The sequence below is a fragment of the Hippoglossus stenolepis genome, chromosome 11 (assembly GCF_022539355.2).
Source record: "Hippoglossus stenolepis isolate QCI-W04-F060 chromosome 11, HSTE1.2, whole genome shotgun sequence".
NCBI classification, from domain to species: domain Eukaryota; kingdom Metazoa; phylum Chordata; class Actinopteri; order Pleuronectiformes; family Pleuronectidae; genus Hippoglossus; species Hippoglossus stenolepis.
Window position 1 is genome coordinate 20,844,104 of NC_061493.1, and position 21,048 is coordinate 20,865,151.

General features: G+C 41.4%; 1 protein-coding gene across 3 annotated transcripts; it reads right to left on the reverse strand.

Moving 5' to 3' along the window:
• Window positions 1–2,348: 2,348 nt before the first annotated feature.
• Window positions 2,349–17,782, reverse strand: LOC118118202. Of its 3 annotated transcripts, none has more exons than XM_047342098.1 (45): window positions 17,726–17,782; window positions 16,768–16,844; window positions 16,638–16,688; window positions 15,719–15,829; window positions 15,528–15,590; window positions 15,378–15,443; window positions 15,013–15,081; window positions 14,748–14,810; window positions 14,570–14,641; window positions 14,428–14,481; window positions 14,271–14,345; window positions 14,031–14,099; window positions 13,850–13,912; window positions 13,639–13,689; window positions 13,423–13,491; window positions 12,837–12,896; window positions 12,669–12,740; window positions 12,389–12,448; window positions 12,179–12,235; window positions 11,247–11,315; window positions 11,064–11,132; window positions 10,852–10,902; window positions 10,696–10,767; window positions 10,301–10,360; window positions 10,137–10,211; window positions 9,988–10,050; window positions 9,838–9,906; window positions 9,681–9,752; window positions 9,388–9,453; window positions 9,108–9,173; window positions 8,950–9,015; window positions 8,721–8,786; window positions 8,557–8,628; window positions 8,380–8,451; window positions 8,228–8,290; window positions 7,802–7,864; window positions 7,669–7,728; window positions 7,361–7,432; window positions 7,186–7,239; window positions 6,830–6,892; window positions 6,659–6,733; window positions 6,527–6,566; window positions 6,289–6,340; window positions 5,459–5,873; window positions 2,349–5,222 (listed from the first exon to the last, which is right to left on the reverse strand). In XM_047342098.1, exons 3-45 carry the CDS (start codon window positions 16,668–16,670, stop codon window positions 3,561–3,563), a joined length of 4,734 nt encoding a protein of 1,577 aa, XP_047198054.1. In that variant the 5' UTR covers window positions 16,671–16,688; window positions 16,768–16,844; window positions 17,726–17,782; the 3' UTR covers window positions 2,349–3,560. The 3 variants fall into 3 exon arrangements, with proteins under 3 accessions (XP_047198054.1, XP_047198055.1, XP_035027075.2); XM_047342099.1 differs by having other exon boundaries at window positions 14,271–14,342; window positions 15,378–15,446; XM_035171184.2 differs by having other exon boundaries at window positions 15,378–15,446.
• Between the last annotated feature and the right edge of the window lie 3,266 nt (window positions 17,783–21,048).

Here is a 21,048-nt window from a genome sequence, read left to right on the forward strand (position 1 = left end):
CAATAAAGGTCATTTCTTTTAGAACAGGTTTCTGTGATCCCCTTAACAAACAGACTTCAGGGTTGTGCAGGTTTGATCGTCTCCACATCAAAGTGGTTGTGTTTGCTCTCTAGGTTTGACCAAAATACACAGTTTAAAAAGAGCCGTGCCCCGAGCGGCCTGTGGTCGCTGACAGTAAAGAAAGGCCGAGGTAGCAGGTCTTAAGAAAGAGAGACTCACTTTACTCAATTCAATTGTATCTGTATGGCACTAAATATACAGTACACATCAATTATCTAAAGACACGTAGCGTAGAGAGGTCGAGACCTTTCAGTATTAAAGAGAAACAAAAAGTTCCCACAGTGAGCAAGCACTCTGCGTCGAGGGAGAGATAAACAACAGGAACAGTTGTGTAACGAGTCAGTGACTAATAAACTTCATTCAGACATTCGTGGTCCTCAGAGGTCGAATCCCACAGATTTTAGTGAATTTTTAAATTTAAATTACCTCCATGAAACGGAACATTTCGTGGTTTTGAGTGAAACGTCTCCACAGCACGTCATCGTGATTTAAGGTTCAAACATTCATGTTCTCGCAGGATAGATTGTGATACATCCTGGTTAAAGTTGCCACAGCCATTTGTGTTTCGTGCTAAAGAGCAAATGCTAAAACGCTAAGCTAAGATAGTCAACATTTTCCCCTGATGAACATCAGTAGGTTACTATGCTAACATGCTAAACTAAGATGGTGAACATTAACACGTTAGCGTGCTAACATACCAAAATAAGATGGTGGATGTGATAGTCTACCTGCTTAACATCAACATGTCAGCATGCTAACATAAAAAATGAACAAAAACATGTTAGAATGCTGATATTAGCATGTAGCTCAAAGTAGATTCATGCTTTGCAATTTTAGTCTTGGTAAAACTAAACTATTAAAAAAAGTAAGAATGTATTAATTAAAAAATTCCCATCTACAAAGAATTACAGTTAAACATGTGAATAATTTTACCAGCAATAAACCAGTGCGAGAAAATTAAAATAAAAAAATGAATAAAAATGATTATTAGTTTCTTGGGGATCTTAATAAGCATTAAGTATAAATATGCAAATGTTGTTTCACAAATGTCCAAATATTAAATCAAACCCTTAAAAGTTACAGAATAGAGGAATATAATCTTTTTGACTCTGTCAATCTGCTGTCGTCAGAGCTGGTTTCAACACGTAATCGTTCAGTGGAAAAATATTTCAGACGCTCATTTCCTTCTGGGACAAAGGCTGAAGTCACGGCTCAGGGTCCGTTGACGTAGCAAAAATGCAAAACATAGACATACCGTCTCAAAGCAACACAAGTAGAATGGAAAATAGATGCAAAGTTGACCAAAAGAAACTGAAATGACCAAAACATGACATAGGATATAAAAAAAAATCGTTTAAAAGACAAGTTAAGTGACCACAAAGAGACATAAATGGCCAAAAAGACAAATCAAGAGGAGAAATGGCTGCAATATGAGCCTTAAGAGACAAATATATATAAATTTGAGGATGCCAGAATTTAAATTCAGTATCTTTGGTATTTGAAGGTGTACTGGTATTTGTTTCCTTAATGAGTGACTGAAATAACCATTAGTTGCGGCGGAATGAGTCCCATATAGTAAAGCCACTCACACAGGAGTCATCAGGCCCCCCCCCCCTCTGAGTGCAGCTCAACCCGACTGAAGAGGTCTGATCCAACAATGACTGAAAGCACAGGGAGGGTGTGTTCAGGCTCTCGGAGATAAAATCACACTCAATAACAACAAGCTGTGTCTCGACAACTTTTCTTTTTATCAGCTTTATTTATTTATTTTTTATTCTTTTATATTTTAAAGCCAGGAAAATGAAGATTTGAGCTTCTTATATTTGCACTTCATCTTCTATTAAAAGTGATCAGGTATTTAAAATCAGTCCTCATGATCACATTTGGGATCAATTTATCTACAATCGTTTATCTTTTGTAACAAATATGGCTAAAATGTGCTTTTTCTTATTGCTTTGAAATTTGATTTGATTTCTGGAAATCATAGTCCCAACCATAGTCAGTTTATAAATGGAACCACTGGTTTTAATACGCTCCTGGTTCAGCTCTCTGCTGCTGCCCAGTGGGGATCATGTATCATGTATCATGACCCATAGCACAAAATATGAATCATCTGTCAGCTGGACTTTTAAAGTCAGTTAGTTTTATGTTCATGTTTGGAACAAAATAATTTGAATAATTTTCTTTTTTTCTTATAATCATCTGTATTATAATCAAAGGTTTATGATCAGGAGCGGGTGAATTATTAGTATTATTAGTTTAAAATTCAAAGACAAAATAGCATCACGTTTCAAGGACTAATAATTTATTTATTCAATAAGAAACCAGCACCGTAATGTTCAGTACCCATATAAAAATACACACAGTGAAAATATGAAACCTCAGTAGTGTAAACGGACAAAGTGCAACATGGCACCAGGAGTGAAACACTGTCACAGCAGGTTTTACACAAACACAAACAACGATCAGACGATTTCATCACCGATCATCATTATCGATATTTCATCTTCCTGCTGAGTTTAACTTTTGTACCTGACGACTGAACTCATACTAACTGTTTTTAGTCAAATAAAAACACTGGTCCACCAGACGACACCATACAAACACAGTATGTGGGTAGAAAAAAGGCAAGAGATGGACGTTAACCCTGAAACACCAGAAACATAGAGAAACATGTTGTGTTGTGTATCTGAGACACACGGTCAAGTGTTACCATTGCACAACATTAGTAAATCATCATTATGAGCCATTGACAAAATACTAGGAGCTTCTAAGCTGTAAATTTACACCATTTCAAGTCAGAAGGTTTTGAAGAAATCTCATTTCTTTATAGATGTTTTGGCAAAAAGTGTTTTATACAAAGCAACTCGAGGTTCAGCCATCAGCAGTAAAAAATAAAGAGGAAGATGATGTTGAACTATTTTAAAAGATTTTTGAAAATGTCTGACATTTTAGAATATATATTGACTATCTAAATATAAACTAAATTCTAAAAGCAGCAGCTTTAAAAGGCCACGCAGGGATTCCTGCTTCATCTGCTCCCTCCACAGCTATAGGAGCAAAGTATTAGTGTAAACAGCAGCGTCTCTTTCCACATCCACACATTTGATGCCAAGTAAAACTTATCAGTACAACGTCAACAACATTCAATAAGAGCTTTTGTGTGGTAGAAAGAAAGTTCCTCCTGTTAAATCAATTATCAAGGAGGTTGAGTTTTCAATCCAGTTGTTTGTTCTGAACAGATTTCCACAAAACAGAACTCAGATTGATCCTGAATTTGTTTTATCACTTTCTTCAGAATTGGATTTGTTAAAAACCCGGTTTCCTCGTTAGGTGGCTGAGAAATCTGTGAAATCTGTGTCTTCCAGGTGAAATCCCTCAAGTTTCTAAATCCCCTCTATTGAGAAACAAGTTTAAGTTAAGTTGAGTTTTCCGTCGTCTTTGTCGTTTGAGTTGTTCACAATAAATAAAGTGTCGATTTTTGTCCTCGTCCATTAAAACTAAATATAGAGTCCGTCGTCCAGCAGAGTGCCGGATCGAGGTCTGGATCCTCGTTGGCTGTGTTCGTCCTCCCTGTGTCTCTCACTTCCCCTCTTCTCTCTGTCCCTCCTCCGACTCCCTCCATCCTCTCTCCTCTTCCTCCCCTCCTCCTCCTCCTCCTCCTGCTGCTGCTGCTGCTCCACCCCCTCGCCCCCCGCTCTCTCAAACTGCCTCCTCGCGCTCTCCACCCGGCTCCCTCGGTTCTCCTCGTGCTCTCTCCTGTGGTGACTCCTCTGATGGTCGGACTCGTGGCTTCGGTGCGACTCTCTCCTCGCGTCGCTCTTTCCGGGATCCTCTTGTTTCGTCCCTCTCTCCCTCCCTTCTTTGCTTTCTCTCCTCTCCTCTCTACCCATCTCAGCCCTCCAGTCTCTCACCCCTCGCTCCTCCTCTGGCCTCCTCGATCTCTCCGTCTTGTCACTTTCCCGTCGGGCGAGTCTCTCCACGTCCTTGCTGCTGCTGCTGCTTCCTCTCTCCTTATCAGTTTCTCTCGTTTTATATTCACTCTGTCTCTCTCCGTCTTGCTTGCTTCTGCTGCTGTGCCTCCTCGTGCTCCCACTTTCCTCCTCCTTCGCTTTGCTCGCTGATTTCCCCTCATGCCTCTTCCCTTGTTCCTCCTCTCTGCTGCTCTTACTCTTTCCACTCCGGTCCTCTCGTTTTGAATCGTCCGATTTCTTCTCAACTTCCTCCCGTTCTTTGACATCCACCTTTTTCTGTTTTTCGTCCGTCTTTTTGTTTGCAGCGGTTTCTTCCGTTGTCTTGTCTCGCTTGCTCTCATAAATCCCTTTTACAGCCGTTATCCGGTTTTCCGTTTCTTTGTCTTTTTTTCTTCCTTTCTGAGATTCTTCTTTTAAGACTTCCTCTTTAGCTGCTTTGGCAATTTTCGCATTTTTCTGCTTCACCACTTTGGACATGGATTGGTTTTCTTCTTCTTCATCCTTTTCCATCTCACTTTCCTTCTTTCCCTCCTCCTTTGCATCATCATCCCCTGTTTCCTCCTTCTCTGGATCCTCTTTTTCTTTAACGCTCTTCTCCTCCAGCTTGCTTTTCAGAGTTTCCTTCTCCAGCTCTTTGTTCTTCTGCTCATCCTCGACCTTCTTGTCCAGTTTCTCCTCCATGAGGTCCAGCTCCTGCTCCAGCTCGGCCAGCTTCTTCGGATCCGACTCAAAATCGTCGTCGACCTCCACCTCCACCTCCTCGATCTCCTCGTACTCCTCCAACTCGATGCCTTCCATGGTTTTCTGCAGCTGCGTCTTGACCTTGTTCAGCTCCAGGAGGCCGTCCTGAAGGTCTTTACAAACCTCCCTGATCTTGGTGGCGAATTTGGTTTTGGCGCCTTTGTGGAGCTCGCGGGAGTCTTTGGCGAGGAAGAACACATCCAGAGCCAGGAAGAGGGCCGACATGACCCCTGTGGTGACGCTGATGGCCTGGGCGGCTTTGGCGGCGCCGCCTGCCGCGCCCAGAATCTGCACGGTGCTGATGAGTTTGTCGGTGTTGATCATCAAAGCTTTCCCAGCGCGGCCGCCCTCCTTCATCACATGCTTGATGTTGTGGTTCAGAGCCTTTTTGGCAGCACTCTGAGAATATTTTTCAAAGTCCCACTCCTCCAGGGTGTTCATACCTTCCTACGAGGGGCACAGAGACGAGAGAGGAGGGTCAACATTCACTTCACAACTGTCACATCACGGTTTCCACAGATTTCTCACCATGAAGTGCATGAATTTAAAGGATGTTCAGTCACATTTATGTCACTACAACTTCCTCACTGACGTGTAACTGATGACTTGATGACACCAGCTGAGAAACAAGCCTGAGTGAGATTCATCTAAATGTCTAAAGCACAAATTCAAGGTTTTCTAACCTGCACAAACTCCATGCACTCCCTGATGTCCGAGATCTCCTCCTGGTAGTCCTGGATCATCTTCTCCAGCTTCTTTCTGTCCATGTTGGAGTGAACCGCGTCCGTGATGTTCGCCGTGGCCGAGGTGATGCTGCCCGCCGTCGCCACGCCAATCCCCACCGCCGTGACGATGATGGAGGCACCGAATGTGAAAGGAGCCAGAATGAGCCCTGTGATCGTGGCCACGCTGCCGCAAACGCTGGCCACGCCGCCGCCCACCGCAGCCGACACCGTTCTCTTGTGGAACTGGTCGGCTGCGTCGGCCAGGGCCAGGAGCTCCAGGATGCGGTGCTGTAAGGACGCCCCCCGCTTGTTGAAAAGACGCACGAAGAGACGAGCGGCCATGTAGACACGATCGGCCGCCTGCTCCAAAGCCCTGAGGAGAGAGAGAGAGAGAGATGAGAGAGAGAGAGAGAGAGAGAGAGAGGAGAGTCAGAGCTTGAAGCTCATGAGATAAAAGGTCTCAAACAAAACAACAAGCAGGCTCCTACGTGGAGAGCAGTTTTATATTTACTGCTCTTTCATGTATCATTTCAACCTTTTATTGGCCCTTGTGTTATTGCATCTTTGAACTCAACTCAAATATCATATCTGGTATTTGAGTATTTGTCAGATATGATAATAAACAGTATTTGATTTAAACTGTTTGGCAGATTAAAAAAAATCAAGATGTTAAAATCGTCTCTGAGAAGTTGTGGTTGATATCTATTAAAAGAAAAAGTTTGTTGACCAAACAATTCACAGATGAATGAAGTGTCAAAAAAGAAATGACATTTAAAAATGATCCTTACATATCTCCATCCTCCGGCTGGAAATTGGAAATCTCGGTCCACTCGGCCCAACCTGGAAACCAGCAGCAGAGATTATAGAATTAGTATAAAAAATATAAAACAGATAAAACTAGTTTCAGGTCATTGATTGACACATGTTGATGGTGAAATCCACATTTCCTCCTGGTGGAGAATTTCCATAAACAAATACAAAAAACACGCTTGATTTCAAATGAACATTGGAAACGTTCACACTGACCTTTCACTGTGTTCCACCACTCTATCAGTTCATCGCTCTCCTGAAAACAAACACACACACAGTCCGTGAAGAGACACAACTGAGATCTTGTACTTATTAAACACGTAAACACACACGAGCACTGAAACGCACCTGCTCGGCCTGAGGAGGGTCGCCCTCGGTCGGGTACGCTGCCATCACCGCAGGCTGGACCTCCACTGTGCTCTCCTGGGAAAAACACACACACAACAGTCACACAACTTTTAACACAAGTTCTGATCATGTATTTTCTATTTTTCTATGATATAATATTCTCATGCAAACCGGTTCCGGGTTCAGCTCCTGCATCTCCACGATCTCCCCGATGATAGGCATCTTATCTGACGACTGAGCAGGAGAAAAGAGGAAGATATTCTTATATTGTTTTAATTAAAAAAACAAGAGAGGACAAAGCATTAATGTAGAGACAGGACATGTTTATCTGACTCGTATAGAATCACTCAGGACAATTTTAACATATGTTTTTGCAACGTAATGTATAGAAACCGTGCAAAACAAGGTATTGTTAGTGTATTTTAAACCTTTTATGAGCCTTTCAATCATTAAGAGAATGTTTATATTCATATCAGCATACGTATGTTTCAGATCTCGGACGCAGCAACAGGACAATCTCCACATACCTGTGAAATCTTTGGCATTTTAGGAAGAGTTTTCTTGATTCTGAAAGACACAACCTGAGGAAATCAAAGAATAAAAAGAAAGGATTAGAGTTTGAATCTCAAACTTCTGTTGATATCGGACACACGTCCTCATTAAGTAGAAATCCGTTGAGAGTTTTAGTGACGAGCAACTCACTCGTCTTTTCTTCTTGATCGTCCTCCTGCGTTTCAGCCCCCCTCCCTGTGGAGCCTCCATGTCCATGCTCTCCTGCAACACAGGGAAAACATATATATCTGTTTAACAGCCGCACAGGAACAGTCAGGTGATCCAGGAGTTCATGACTGTCTGATGACCTCACATTTATTATTGTATTTGAATCTGTTTTATGTTTTTTTTGCTCCCTCTTGACCGTGTGTACGTCCCAGATTATTCTCCATCACATTAAGAATAACTGTAAATAGAGAATAGAGAATCTCAAATGCTCAGTGCTGAAATGATCGTACCTGTGGCTCCAGAGTTTTCGGCGTCCTCCTGAATATCCCGGCAAATCCTCCTTTAGTCTCCTGTAATAAGATAAAACATGAAGCAGGAGGAGCTCACACAGTCAAACTCGTTCACTCACTGGACCAGACTCACCTTCGTGTTGCTTGAAGCTTCAATCAGGTTTTCGTTACTGGCAGACATCTCACGCTGATCCTCCTTTAAAGGAATTTAAGAAAAAAATATATATAATGCAATAATAATGTAATGTGAATTGAAAAGGCAAAGAAAAAAATCAGATCTTAATATTTGAACAAAAAACTGCAGAGGATCTTAGAAAGAGGAAGAATCTGCACATTTAGATCAAATCCTCCGAGATTCACTGTCTTCAAACATCTGTCATGAAACTGTAGAGATGGAAAACTTGGTTCCACGATGAAAAACATCTTTTCTCTGGATTGTTTTCCTTCCTGCTCCTTAGAGTCGTGTAATTATTGTGGTAAAACCAGTGAAAAGTATTCACATATACGCAGGAAACCAAATATTCTCGTGAAGGTTCAGTATTTGATGAGAAGCTCTCACCTCGGCAGCATCTGTGAGACTGTCCCAGCTGGAGGAGAGGCCCTTCGAGTCCCTGAGCGGATCCTGGAACAGTTCAAAAGTGTAAATGTGAGATTTCACCGACGTCAAAAACAAACATTCACATCCACACATGAGAAACCGAAGCAGTTCACCTTGATGGCCACAGAGCGCGGAGCTGGTTTGGGAGATTTTTTGAAGATCCCTGCAAGTCCTCCACTTTTCTCCTGACACACGTGAAACATCGACAAATTAATAATCAATTAATAATCAATAAAAGGAGAGAAACAGAATTAGTTGTCATTGACGTGATCGTCAGAAAACATTTGTACCTTCGCTGTGTTTGCTTCTAACAGGTTTTCAGTGCTGGCTGATAATTTCTTATCTTCGCCTGAGTTTGACTCCTGAACAAGAAGAAATAAGAAACAAGAAACACATTAATACACAAGTTCGGTGTCACATGATGTCGACTTTACATACAAAGTTATGACTGCACCTCGTCGGCGGCTCCCTCTGCTGCTTTTGGAGTTTTCTTAAACATCCCACTGAAAATACTTTTCTCCTGAAAACAGACGCATCAGGTTGAAATGATTTTAAAAAAACATCAGAACAAACATTTAATGGAGATAAAATATAAAGTTTTTCAAATGCACAAGTTGTGTTGCAGGCTTCATTGCATTCAGATAAACTTGTAGTGTAGTTTCGTGGCGGTGACAGTTCTGCACCTTAGTGTTCGTGTTTTCGGACAAACTGTCGTTACTCGCCGTCAGCTCCTTCCGCTCGTCTTTGTCCTGCGTGAGGGAAACAACGATGATCAGTTCACGAGCATCAGTCACCATCAGCAGACGACCACGATGCTCAGGGCGTCAACCCCCGGACTCACCTCTGCTTCCTCTCCAGGCGCTTTGGCTGTTTTCTTGAGGAGGCCGCTGAAAAGTCCACCTTTCTCCTGACCGGCACAACATGAAGATACAGGGATTGGATTAGTGAGGAGGTCAGAGGACATGAAAAGATGCAGAAGAAGACGAAAGAGACTCTGAATCTGTGGCTCTAGCTCTTTTCTAGTATTGAGTATTGTCGTATTTTGTAAATCATTGGACAGACAAGTCATTATTGACTGTGACAGAGGTCGTCTTTAGAAAACACACTTTGATGATACTGACCTCATCGAACAGGTTGTCGATGCTGGCCGATCTTTTGAATATTCCCCCGAGGCCTCCTTTCTTCTCCTGAAACACAAACTTCACTTACTTTTCTCAGTAAAATAAATTCAGAAACATAACGTATCAGTGAAGATGGAGACGAAAAACAAAGAGGAGGAAATTCATTTCGGTGTGAATCAGACGTAAACAACACAACTATTTTCTAGAATCGGGTTTAATTTCCCCTAATTGTTGTGATCAAGATAAAAAGTGGAGAAGTGCATTTGACTTTTATTTATTTTAGAGAGAAACACCTTCTGGACGGTCGTGTCCGTCAGATTCTCACAGCTTCCAGAAAACTCTTTTCCAACTTTTCCCTCCTGCTCCTGAATTCAAAACAAGAAAAACAGTCAGAACAGAATCAGCTTCATCTTATTGAGATTTTAACAATAACATCATCAGTCACAGTACCTTGTCTGCTGCAGCGCCCTCTGCTGGTTTCTGCGGCTTCTTAAACATGTTGCTGAAAATATTTTTCTCCTGAAAATAATTTGGTGAATCAGTGAACGATCTGAAAAACGATTTTCACGTTAAAGGTTTCAGCTGCATGTCCCCGCTCACCTTGGTGGAGCTCTTCTCCGTCAGGTCTTCGCTGCTGCTCGACAGCTCCTTCTCTCCTCTTTCCTGAAAAAACAGAGGAAATCAAAAGCTGAGTGAAACACGTGGTTTTATGTGACGGTTTGAAATCTCTGAGCAGACTTTTTATTCACCGGTGACTCTGACTTCTCTCCCGAGGCTTTGGGAGTCTTCTTGAGGAGTCCGCTGAACAGACCGGCTCCTTTCTCCTGACGGAAGCAGATAAGAGACGGAGCTTTAGGATGAGACGAGCGTTTAAATATGTTTAAATGTTTAGAAACTGAACTGTTTCAGTAACCTGCTTGTTCTCAGAGAGATTCTCACTGCTGCCTGAGAGCTCTCCATCAGGAGATCGATCCTGTAAAAGATTACAAGACGTGGTGAAGGTGAAAACATTAGAAATAAGGAGATGATATTTGATGAAGCTGCAGTTTCCTTGGTTATTGTTCCTAGTTTCTACAAGAATTTATTACTTTGATGGTGGAAAATGTTTTGAAACTCAAATGCAGAGTCAATCTTCATCAGATCGGATTTAGTCATAAGAAAAAAATGTCAGTTCAGGTTTGTGAGGAAAATATGAAAAGTGACAAAAAATGCAAACGTTTAGAAGTGTAAACAACAACTTGTACTTTACGTTATTATTCCTCAATTCTCTCATTTATAGGTCCATATTCTAAGAAATAAAACGGTTACCTCCTCAGACTGAGCAGCTTCTGCAGGTTTGGTCGGCTTTTTGAACATTCCACTAAATATTCCAATTTTTTCCTGAAACACAAACACGTTCACATGTCCGAGGTCCTTTGTAGAAGTTTAGTTTGAAAAGCTGCTGTTTCAAAACAAGCCTCTCACCTTGGTGTTGTTCTCAGACGGAGCTTCACTGCTGCCGGTCGTCTCAGTGTCCTGCATCAAAGGAAAAGATGGAAGTCAAAACCTGCTGCAGATTAGAGATGAATTTACTTTCTTCAACAAGTAGTGCAAAGTCAGCAGTTTAGTCAAAAGTCTGCTTTGACTCATGCACCTTTTTCAAAACACCTTTAATAAACTGATGTAACATTTCTTACTTTCTCTGTGGGAGCGTCTGCAGGTTTGGACGGCTTCTTGAATATTCCACTGAACGCACTTCCCTTCTCCTGAAACACAGGGTTTTCTTTATTTACGTTATTTAATCCTAACAATAATCAATCAGTATAGAACATGTGACTGATTTCCCTTCATTTCAGTATTGGACACGTCTCCAAACCCACCTTTGTGCCGGACGCCTCCGACAGACTGTCGCTGCTCGCTGAAAGATGTTTCTGTGCCGACAGATTCTCCTGAGACAAGAATCACATGCTCACATCAGATCATGTGATCGGTGACGTCATGCACAGTTCAAACAGTTTTTCGAGGTATCTCTGCCTCTTACATTGGGAACATACAGTGTGTGCAGGGTAAACTTCATCCCTCTGAGGCTTTTAATTACTATTTATTTAGAACAAATACATAGAACAAGGCTTGTGTATCACCGCGATCGCCATGACAACAGATCTCGTACAGTGTTTCCAGAGCACCTGTAGTTTGGCATCAAGAGCAACTGGGACTTCTGGGGCAGTTCATTGTTTTGCATATATTCAATGTTTGCTTTGTATATGGTGTCAAAGTTTTTTGATCAGATGACAGATCCACTGTATCGTATATAAAGACACAGCCATGATGAGAGATGGAAACATTAGGTGAATGAAGTGTAATGAGACGTATTTTAACTTTGACAATAAATAAAACGAGGTCATATGAGTCAGATGACGAGTCTCTAGTGTCCTGTGAGGAAAGAATTTGACTCTAACAGCCGAGGACGTTAGATTTACTGTCTCTTAGAAAAAATGTCCTTTTCAGCCGTGACCATAGGAAACATGATAATGTGCTGGGAGTCATGGGATGAGCCGGATTATAATGGAGAGCCAACCACACCCAGACGGCTCAAACCGGCCCGGAGCCAGTTCAGGTTTACAGAGCTCACCCAGTGTCACCCAGTGTCCCCCAGTGTCACCCAGTGTCCCCCAGTGTCCCCCAGTGTCACCCAGTGTCACCCAGTGTCCCACAGCACAATGAAACAGCTGTTTCTTTAGATGTAGATTTAGATTTAAAAGTGTTTATGGTCTGTTCAGAGCAGCTCCACGGAAACTACGGGTGTTTGTACCTCTCCGGTTGTTTTGGGAGTTTTTCTGAGGAGTCCACTGAACAAACCACCTTTCTCCTGCACACAGAAAGAAAACATATTGACATCAAAAGGAAGATTTAATCAAAATCCATCTCAGGAAACTTCATCTTCCAGCGACTTCAGCTCAGACGTTATGTTTGTGTGTGTGACTCATGCAGCGTCGCTGGGTGCGTCTGTCACTTCTCTCACCTTGTTGTCCGACAGGCTGTCGCTGCTGGCGGAGAGTTCACCGTGCAGCGGCGCCGCAGCCTAAACCAAAAAAATGTTACTCGACCTGTGTGAACACGAACGCTCACTACACCTACACACAGACCTGGGACCAGTTTCACAGAACAATAGTGACACAGGCGTGTTTGCAAATGTTGCAATGACCTCATTACTGCAGAACCGGAGCAGGTGACTGGTAATTCAGGAATCAGGTGCATCAGATGTTACATAACAGAATTGTAAAAGTATGTTAATAAATCACCTCCTCCAGTCGAGGCCCTTCTGACAGTTTGGGAGATTTCTTGAACATTCCACTGAAGACGCCGCCTTTCTCCTGGTACACGGAGAAGAAAAGAGAACAATGAGATACAGAAGAATTTGATGGAAATGCCAACGGACGTCCTTCTCAGTTTGTAAAACACAATCGTACTTTAGTGCTGCTGTTCTCAGACAGATTCTCGTTGCTGCCTGTCCGCAGCGACTCCTTCTCCTGAAACACAACAAGTTCAATGTTAGGTTAAAAATAAAAAAAACCCCGTTGAGGTTGAGCACAGACATCTCAGCTACGTGATCATTTCCAATAAGCAAATCAGCAACACGGCAGTTATTTAAATCTTCCTCCTGTGATGTTATGACGATAGAAAAGCAGATAAGAGACGGAGCTTTAGGATGAGACGAGCGTTTAAATATGTTTAAATGTTTAGAAACTGAACTGTTTCAGTAACCTGCTTGTTCTCAGAGAGATTCTCACTGCTGCCTGAGAGCAGGAGGCAGGAGATCGATCCTGTAAAAGATTACAAGACGTGGTGAAGGTGAAAACATTAGAAATAAGGAGATGATATTTGATGAAGCTGCAGTTTATTGTTCAAGGATTTATTACTTTAATGGTGGAAAATGTTTTGCAGCTCAAATGCAGAGTCAATCTTCATCAGATCTGATTTATTCACATGAAAAATGTCAGTGCAGCTTTCATCCAGTGATTCATCCCTTTAATAAACTGATAGAACATTTCTTACTTTCTCTGTGGGAGTGTCTGCAGGTTTGGACGGCTTCTTGAATATTCCACCGAACGCACTTCCCTTCTCCTGAAACACAGGGTTTTATATTTACGTTATTTAATCCTAACAATAATCAATCAATAAACAACATGTGAAGTGAAACACGTTCACATGTCCGAGGTCCTTTGAAGAAGTTTAGTTTGAAAAGCTGCTGTTTCAAAACAAGCCTCTCACCTTGGTGTTGTTCTCAGACGGAGCTTCACTGCTGCCGGTCGCCTCAGCGTCCTGCATCAAAGGAAAAGATGAAAGTCAGAACCTGCTGCAGATTAGAGATGAATTTACTTTCTTCACAAGTAGTGCAAAGTCAGCGGTTTAGTCAAAAGTCTGCTTTGACTCATGCACCTTTTTCAAAACACCTTTAATAAACTGATGTAACGCTTCTTACTTTCTCTGCATCTGCAGGTTTGGACGGCTTCTTGAATATTCCACTGAACGCACTTCCCTTCTCCTGAAACACAGGGTTTTCTTTATTTACATTATTTAATCATAACAATAATCAATAAATCCATATAGAACATGTGACTGATTTCCCTTCATTTCAGTATTGGACACGTCTCCAAACCCACCTTTGTGCCGGACGCCTCCGACAGACTGTCGCTGCTCGCTGAAAGATGTTTCTGTGCCGACAGATTCTCCTGAGACAAGAATCACATGTAAAATGTTGGAACTACAGTTTAAACTTCTTGTGTATTAATGTATCTGCTCTTTAATATGAGCCCAAGTTAGTTTACATCCCGATATATTTGATCAGATCCGTGTCTGCTGACGACCGGAGCTCCACATGTTGAGACTTATCACAGACTGACCTGCCCAGATGTTCCCTCTGCAGGAACCTTCGGAGACTTCCGGAGAATCCCGCTGAAAAATCCTCCTTTATCCTGCTGACGTCAAACCAGTGAGTTCACACCATCAGATACATGATAACCAGAACGTCATAATCATAAACGTCACCTCTGAGCTCACCTTGGAGGCTTCAGACAGATCATCGCTGCTGCCCGACGCGTCCTCACGTTGCTCCTGGAGACAAAAAGTTCAACATGACGATCAGGATTAAACTGTTGCTCATTTAAATCTGTGAAATTATGTCACTGGACTTTTACGTTACCTCGTCGGTCTGAGCTGCTTCTGCTGGTTTCGGACTTTTCTTGAACATCCCGCTGAATATTCTTCCTTTTTCCTGAAGCAGACACAAGTTATCACATCAGTCAAAGTAGATTCATTCTGATGAAGGTCGGGTCATCGCCACACGTTACTGTACGTCTGTGTGTACACGGTAAACTCACCTTGTGGTTTTCAGACAGACTGTCGCTGCTCGCCGACAGCTCGCTGTGAGCGCTCAGATTCTCCTGAAACAGCAACATTCACAAAAACTTTATCAGACGATGATAAAATAAAACCCAAAGTCCTAATTCTGTCCAAACTCAGCTTCCGACAGAATCAGACTGAGCTAACTTAACGTCTTCTGGATGCATCTGCACATTTCAAGCAAATAAACCTAATTCCCATAATGTAAAAACCTATTATTGAGACATTTTAGAAGCAGCTCACCTGAGCCGGAGTCTCATCTGCTGGTTTGTCATGTTTTTTAAAGATTCCAGAGAAGAGGCCTCCCTTCTCCTGTGGTGAAACACATGGGACAACATGATGAAGGAAACATGTGTAAACATCTGTTTCTATCAATGTGTTCCCATTGAAATTAACTTTTTAAACATATTTGTGGATCTTTTCTCATCTTTGTTGCACACGTGTAAAAAGCTGATTACTCACAGAATTTAAACTTTTCAACACTGTTAATCAGCTATTTGACTTTAGACTGATATAAACCTTGTGAATCTCTTTTCTTCTTCATGTAAATTACTCTGATTTCTGTTTTGTTATATGAGGTTTGCTGGAGCCAGTAAGTCGAGTCTGACCTGAGGCTGTTCAGATGTTTTCTCCTCCACTTCTTCATCTTCACGATCACTGTCTGTTTTACTGACCTGCTGGTGAACACAACACAGAGTGAACCAGCTGGAAAACATCTGGAACACTGGAAACTCTGTCTTAAATTAATTTAAACTCACCGTCAGGGAAGGATATAATTTGGGTGTTTTGCGGAACATCCCAGTGAGCAGACTTCCTTTGTCCTGAGGAACCGTGGAGAAAACAAATGTACAGTTTACCCAAATTATTATATATCATATAAAACCCCTATACAGCAGAAAAGATTAATTTATGATTTGTTTGGGACAGAAAAACATTGTTGATCTCTCACCTGTTTGGATTCTGTGTTTTTCTCCGGCTTGTTCTTCTCTTTTTCTGCAGTTTGTTCTTTCTCTGCGGCTCCGTCCTCTGAGCCGGGACCTGGACTCGGATCTCTGCTCACCTGAGACCAGAATCAACGAGATCCTCAGTAACACTTGACAAGAGGTTATATGCTTATAGATTAACAAGATTCACAACTAAACCCTCTCCAGGATTAATAAAGGATCCTTTTATAATATTTCACCTGTTTTTATTTACAGCTGCTCTGCTCAAATATAACAGGGGCCATTTGAAATGATTTCGGTGGGACAGAAAAAAACATAAAAGTTTAACTTTGGTGATAATCCAGAACTGTTTCAAATCTTTATTTATTTTCTAATCAATAAATTCAAATTAGCAAGATGCAAGAAAAGTGACTGAACCATTAAGTTTGGAAAAATCTGACAGGATTTCGTGGCCTGATTTCCAGGTTTCACACACTTCTTGAGGAATTTAGTTAGCAGTGTCCCAGGTTGGTTGAGAACCGGAGACGTTAACGGTCAAACCTCTAAACTTGTTGCCCTCAGACACCAGAAAGTAAACACCCGAAGCAAACACCAACATTGTAAAGACGTGAAAAACAATAATAATAATAATAATAATAATAAGTGGCATTTATTCCCCAACAGGCTGAGCAGCAGGTAAAGCTGAGGCTGAGATATCCCAGAGCAGAATAATGAAGGTTAGCAGATGAGTGTCATTCACAAGCAGCTGTTACCAAACCACAGATACAACATTTCAACATCTTTAAAACCAAATGAAACACAAACAGAAAACTCAGCGACCAGTAACACCATTAAAACCACTGTGCACACAGAGAGAGAGAGAAACCCTGGAACCTGCAGCCGCCACCAGCAGAAAACACTGAAACACAGCACGGCTCTTTGTACCTTAGGCGACGACTTGAATTGCAAACCTTTCATTACTCCCTTCAGACCGCCCTGTCAACAACAGTCACATGTCACCGACCGGCCGACAACAACAACACACGTACACGTGTACACAAAGAGAGACACACACCGGTTTGCTGCCAGGAGCCTGTTTGGTCGAGACGTGCCGCTTTTCTCCTCCTTGTCACAGTCGTCAAGCACATAACTCTGAGGAGGAGGAGGAGGAGGAGGAGGAAGAAGAGGAAGAAGAGGAAGAGGAAGAAGAAGAAGAAGAAGAAGAAGAAGAAGAACAAACGTTGACTTAACAAATTCCCATCAGAAAAAAAACCCAGCTTTATTAATGTACTACATCAAAAATATTATTTACTGCACTGTATTAATTTAATGTTATTCTCCGGTTTGAATGTTAAGAGAATCATGTGATGCCGACAAATTTACATCAACAGTGAATCATGAACCCACACCCACTGAGCACACACACACACACACACACACACACACACACACACACACACACACACACACACACCTACACACACACACACACACACACACACACACACACAACCTGTTCAGCTTCTTATACAAACTGACACATGACTTAATTCTTTATAAATTAATTAATTCCTTATACCTGAATTCTTTCATGTTTGTCTAACTACCAAGGAAATGTTCTGAGCAGCCAATAGGGATTCAGGGTTTGACTCGGCTGCTGAACCGACATCAGGGTGTGTGTTGTCAGAGTAGATGATGTATTAATACATGTTTAACAATTTATTATGATTTACAGGTAGAAATTAAACATTTTTACACAAATCAGAGCAGAACTTTTTTCTTTTTAATCTCAGTTTGAGCCGTTTTTCCACAGAAAGAATAAAATGATTAACTGGACATAGTTTCAAAAACATGAGTTAAGCTTCGTGTTCTTCTATTTTTCTGCTATTTAAAAATCCACTAATACTGAATGTTGTGCTCTTCATTTATTTATAGTTTAAGAATTTATATCATCATATATTATTATTAAGTTACATTAAGGTGAGTAGTATGAAGCCGAGTGTGCAGAGAAGAGTGTCAGGTGCATTTCTTACAGTGAAATTGGACGTTTTCTCCTTCTGGCTCCGTCGGAACATTCCCGTCAGGACCGGAGGATTGTTCTACAAACAAACAAAGCACAGGTAAAGAAAGAGGAAGACATTGTGCACGAGCTTCATCAATGTGGTCAGAGGTGGAAACCAGCACTTCTACCTGAGCTACCTGTTTGAAATCTGCTTCATCTTTAGGAGCAGCCGCTGGTTTGTTATTTTCTCTCTGAGGGGAAGAGGAAGCACGTTTCACTCTGACATTTATTCAAAAAGCACAAAGGAGTGTGACGTTTTATTGTTTGTGTACCTGCGTGTCCTCAGTGCGTGTCCTCCTGTGGTGGCTGCTGCTTGTTGTGTCCAGTTCCTGCACAAAAACACACACAAGAAGCCCAGAAGGTACAATAACATCAGAACATGATACTGGGAACAGGAAAGAAACACGAAACCTTCAGTTGCTCGGGGGGGGGGTTTATCTGTAAACTGTTCTCACACTCCAGCGACGCTGACTCACTTTAATCACATTTTAAAAAGTTATTATCAGCACAACGCAAACATAAATGTTCCCACAGTACACCGGGAGTCGTATTAACAGGTCAATTCAAAATGCATCGCTGGTTTCTGGGAGCTGAACCTTTTCTCTGCGTCGATGTGCAGCCAGAGGAGTTTCAGACGACTTCTCTGTTCTGTCTCTTTTCCCATCATCCTGACACAGATGGAAAAAAGAGTCAATAATCCTCTCAGGGTGTAAAAGTAAACATATGCATAGTATTCGTTAAAATCAATATAAAAGACACATGTTAAATAATTCATGTTCATGTTTAATCCAAGATGTTACGGATGTTCATTTTGGGCATATTGTTCCAACATAAATGTTTTGAAATAAATAGATAAATATCTGTAATGTAAGATTTTTAAAGATTATTAAAGTATTAAAAGAAAAATGAATATATAAACAAGTGCAGTAAATACCTCATTGTTTGTCGCTGCTGTTCTTTTTATTCTGAATTGTGTCTGAGACAGTTCCTGGACAGAAAAAAAAAATCAAAATCAAATTCTTTCACCTAAAGAGACCAATTCTCCTTATTTCCTTCTCTATATTTAGTGACTCTTATAAAACCTCTTACAAAAGAACACGTACGAACATCTTCTCCAGTAAAACCCAGACATAAAACAATCTACTGAAATGGTGCCAGATGTTTAAAGCGCGTTGGAACCACATCTGCTCCGTGGAGACTGAACCCATGAGGAAAATACTTCAAACCAAAAGCAACTTCACCTCACGACCTCCATCTTATAAAAAGGTCAAGAGGCCGACAGACAAACACAAAAAGCCGACCGTCTTCAAGGTCGTCTGCCCTGCAAATAAACCAGAGACCAATAGTTTGTTCACGTTGGACTCACAGTGTCTGAAGGTCGAGGAGGAACCACAGGAGTCGGTTTCTCTGGGTCACTTCTCTTAGTCTGGAAAGGGAATTTCTGATTTCATTATTTACACAAGCGAGTCGTACACCGAATAGAACTACTACAACAAATACACATCAGCAAACACATGAGTCAGGGAACTCGTGGAAGGTTTGATTCCCGTACCTCAGTGGGTTTCGGAGGAGGTTTAGGCTGCAAACACAGAGGACAACACTGTGTATTAGTACATATTCTGTGACATTATATCAGGATGTATTATATTTGATCTGATACAGAATTAGTGGAGCGTTTTCTGTTCTGGATGCAAAGGTTCTCACCGGCTTTGGTTTCTTTTTGACCTCTGGCTTCATCATGCACGGCTCCATCGTCCTGTGGAAACAGCACCGACAGGAACTCTGATGAATATGAATATTTTTGAATATATATTTGAAGCAGGTAACAGTGAAAAATCTCCATCTCATTGACCTAGAGCACAACATGATGTCTTTACATGTTTTAGCCGCACAACAGCACATAACTCCCAAACATATTCAATTTCACATCACGTAAAACTCAGAGAAAGAATAAAATTGAACCATTTAGAACCTGGAACTTTAAAATATCTGCTAACTTTGCTGTGATAAATTCGCGAACCTATGGAACAAGATGATGTCTCAACATGTCTTGTTTTTTACGCAGCAACAAATCAAATCTCCAATTTTGTTAATTTTACACAACAGGGGATTTAAAAAACTACAAATTCTGAGGGAACCTGCAAATATTTGATCATTTGGCTTTTTAAAAATGACTTTAATGAGTCATCACTCATCACAACAGAAAATAACTTTCTTTCAATGAGTGAATCGGCACTTAAAAGTACAACACTCTAGAATTATCAGGAGAACAGAGGTAACGAGACAGTACTTCAATCATATTCAGGAGTAGAATAAGTTCAGCTTGTACTTCATCTGGTGTAGAAACTAGACAGACGAATACTTTAATGACCCCGATCCTCCAGCATCTCACAAAACAGCCAAACACAAGAGTATAATTACAATAAAAGGTGAAAATGAATAAAAGATAAGTTCACTGCAGTGAGATGAAAGTCACCAGAACTACTACACAACTGTGACCGTGAAGAAGTATCTGCTCACGGAGATACTGACAGTACAGATACTTGAAGTAGAAGGTGAAAGACACAAGTATCTGAGTAACTGAGTGTGGAAGTATAAATACAAATTTAAAGATAAATAACTTGTGCATTTAAACAAGCGGTAAAATTATAGTGCAGCAGATGTGAGACTATTTAAAAAGAACAGGTGAAAACAGTGCAAGAGTAAAACTTAAAATATAAAATCAAATAAAGATAAACACTGGCAGCAGATCAGCAGCATTATGTAACACAATGAGAGGAATGCAGTACAGAGATACACAAAAGTAAGTTTTTGAAGTAATCTACAAGTAACTTGGAAAGTGTAGACGAGTTGTACTTTGTGTTGAGTGTTTCTATCTTCAAGTTTTCACACCAGCTGATCCTGTGTCAGTGCAGCAGCGAAACATCAGGATTAAAACACAACGAGAAACTTAGAGAAAACCCAACAACCCAACTGGTTTCCTACATGTGGAGCCTGACCTCAAAACCTGCTGAGATCCTCGGACCTGACGATGAGTTTTAACTTTCAAACTAAAAGTTCACAAAGTCAGAAACTGAGGCGGCGTGACGTCACACGGACCAGTATCACCCCCCCCACCGGACATCAGACAAAAATCAAAAAAACTCACTTTTGTTAATGGATTTGAGGAGAAGCGGCGTGAAGCGGAGGCTGCTTCACTGACATCACATTCCCAGGAGGTTTAACAACTTCTCCACACCCACAACATCTGCACACCGGGGGCGTTCAAGAGCCGCACGAGAACCCAGGAAATCA

What these genes read in the sequence shown, in the direction of transcription:
- LOC118118202 (XM_035171184.2), bottom strand. Translation starts at nt 16,670, where the DNA reads ATGAAAGGTTTGCAATTCAAGTCGTCGCCTAAG. An exon ending in AAGCAGCTCAGACCGACGAG is followed by an intron (nt 14,482 to 14,569) that starts GTAACGTAAAAG and finishes TTTTGTCTCCAG; the next exon opens with GAGCAACGTGAGGACGCGTC. An exon ending in AAGCTTCAAGCAACACGAAG is followed by an intron (nt 7,729 to 7,801) that starts GTGAGTCTGGTC and finishes ATCTTATTACAG; the next exon opens with GAGACTAAAGGAGGATTTGC.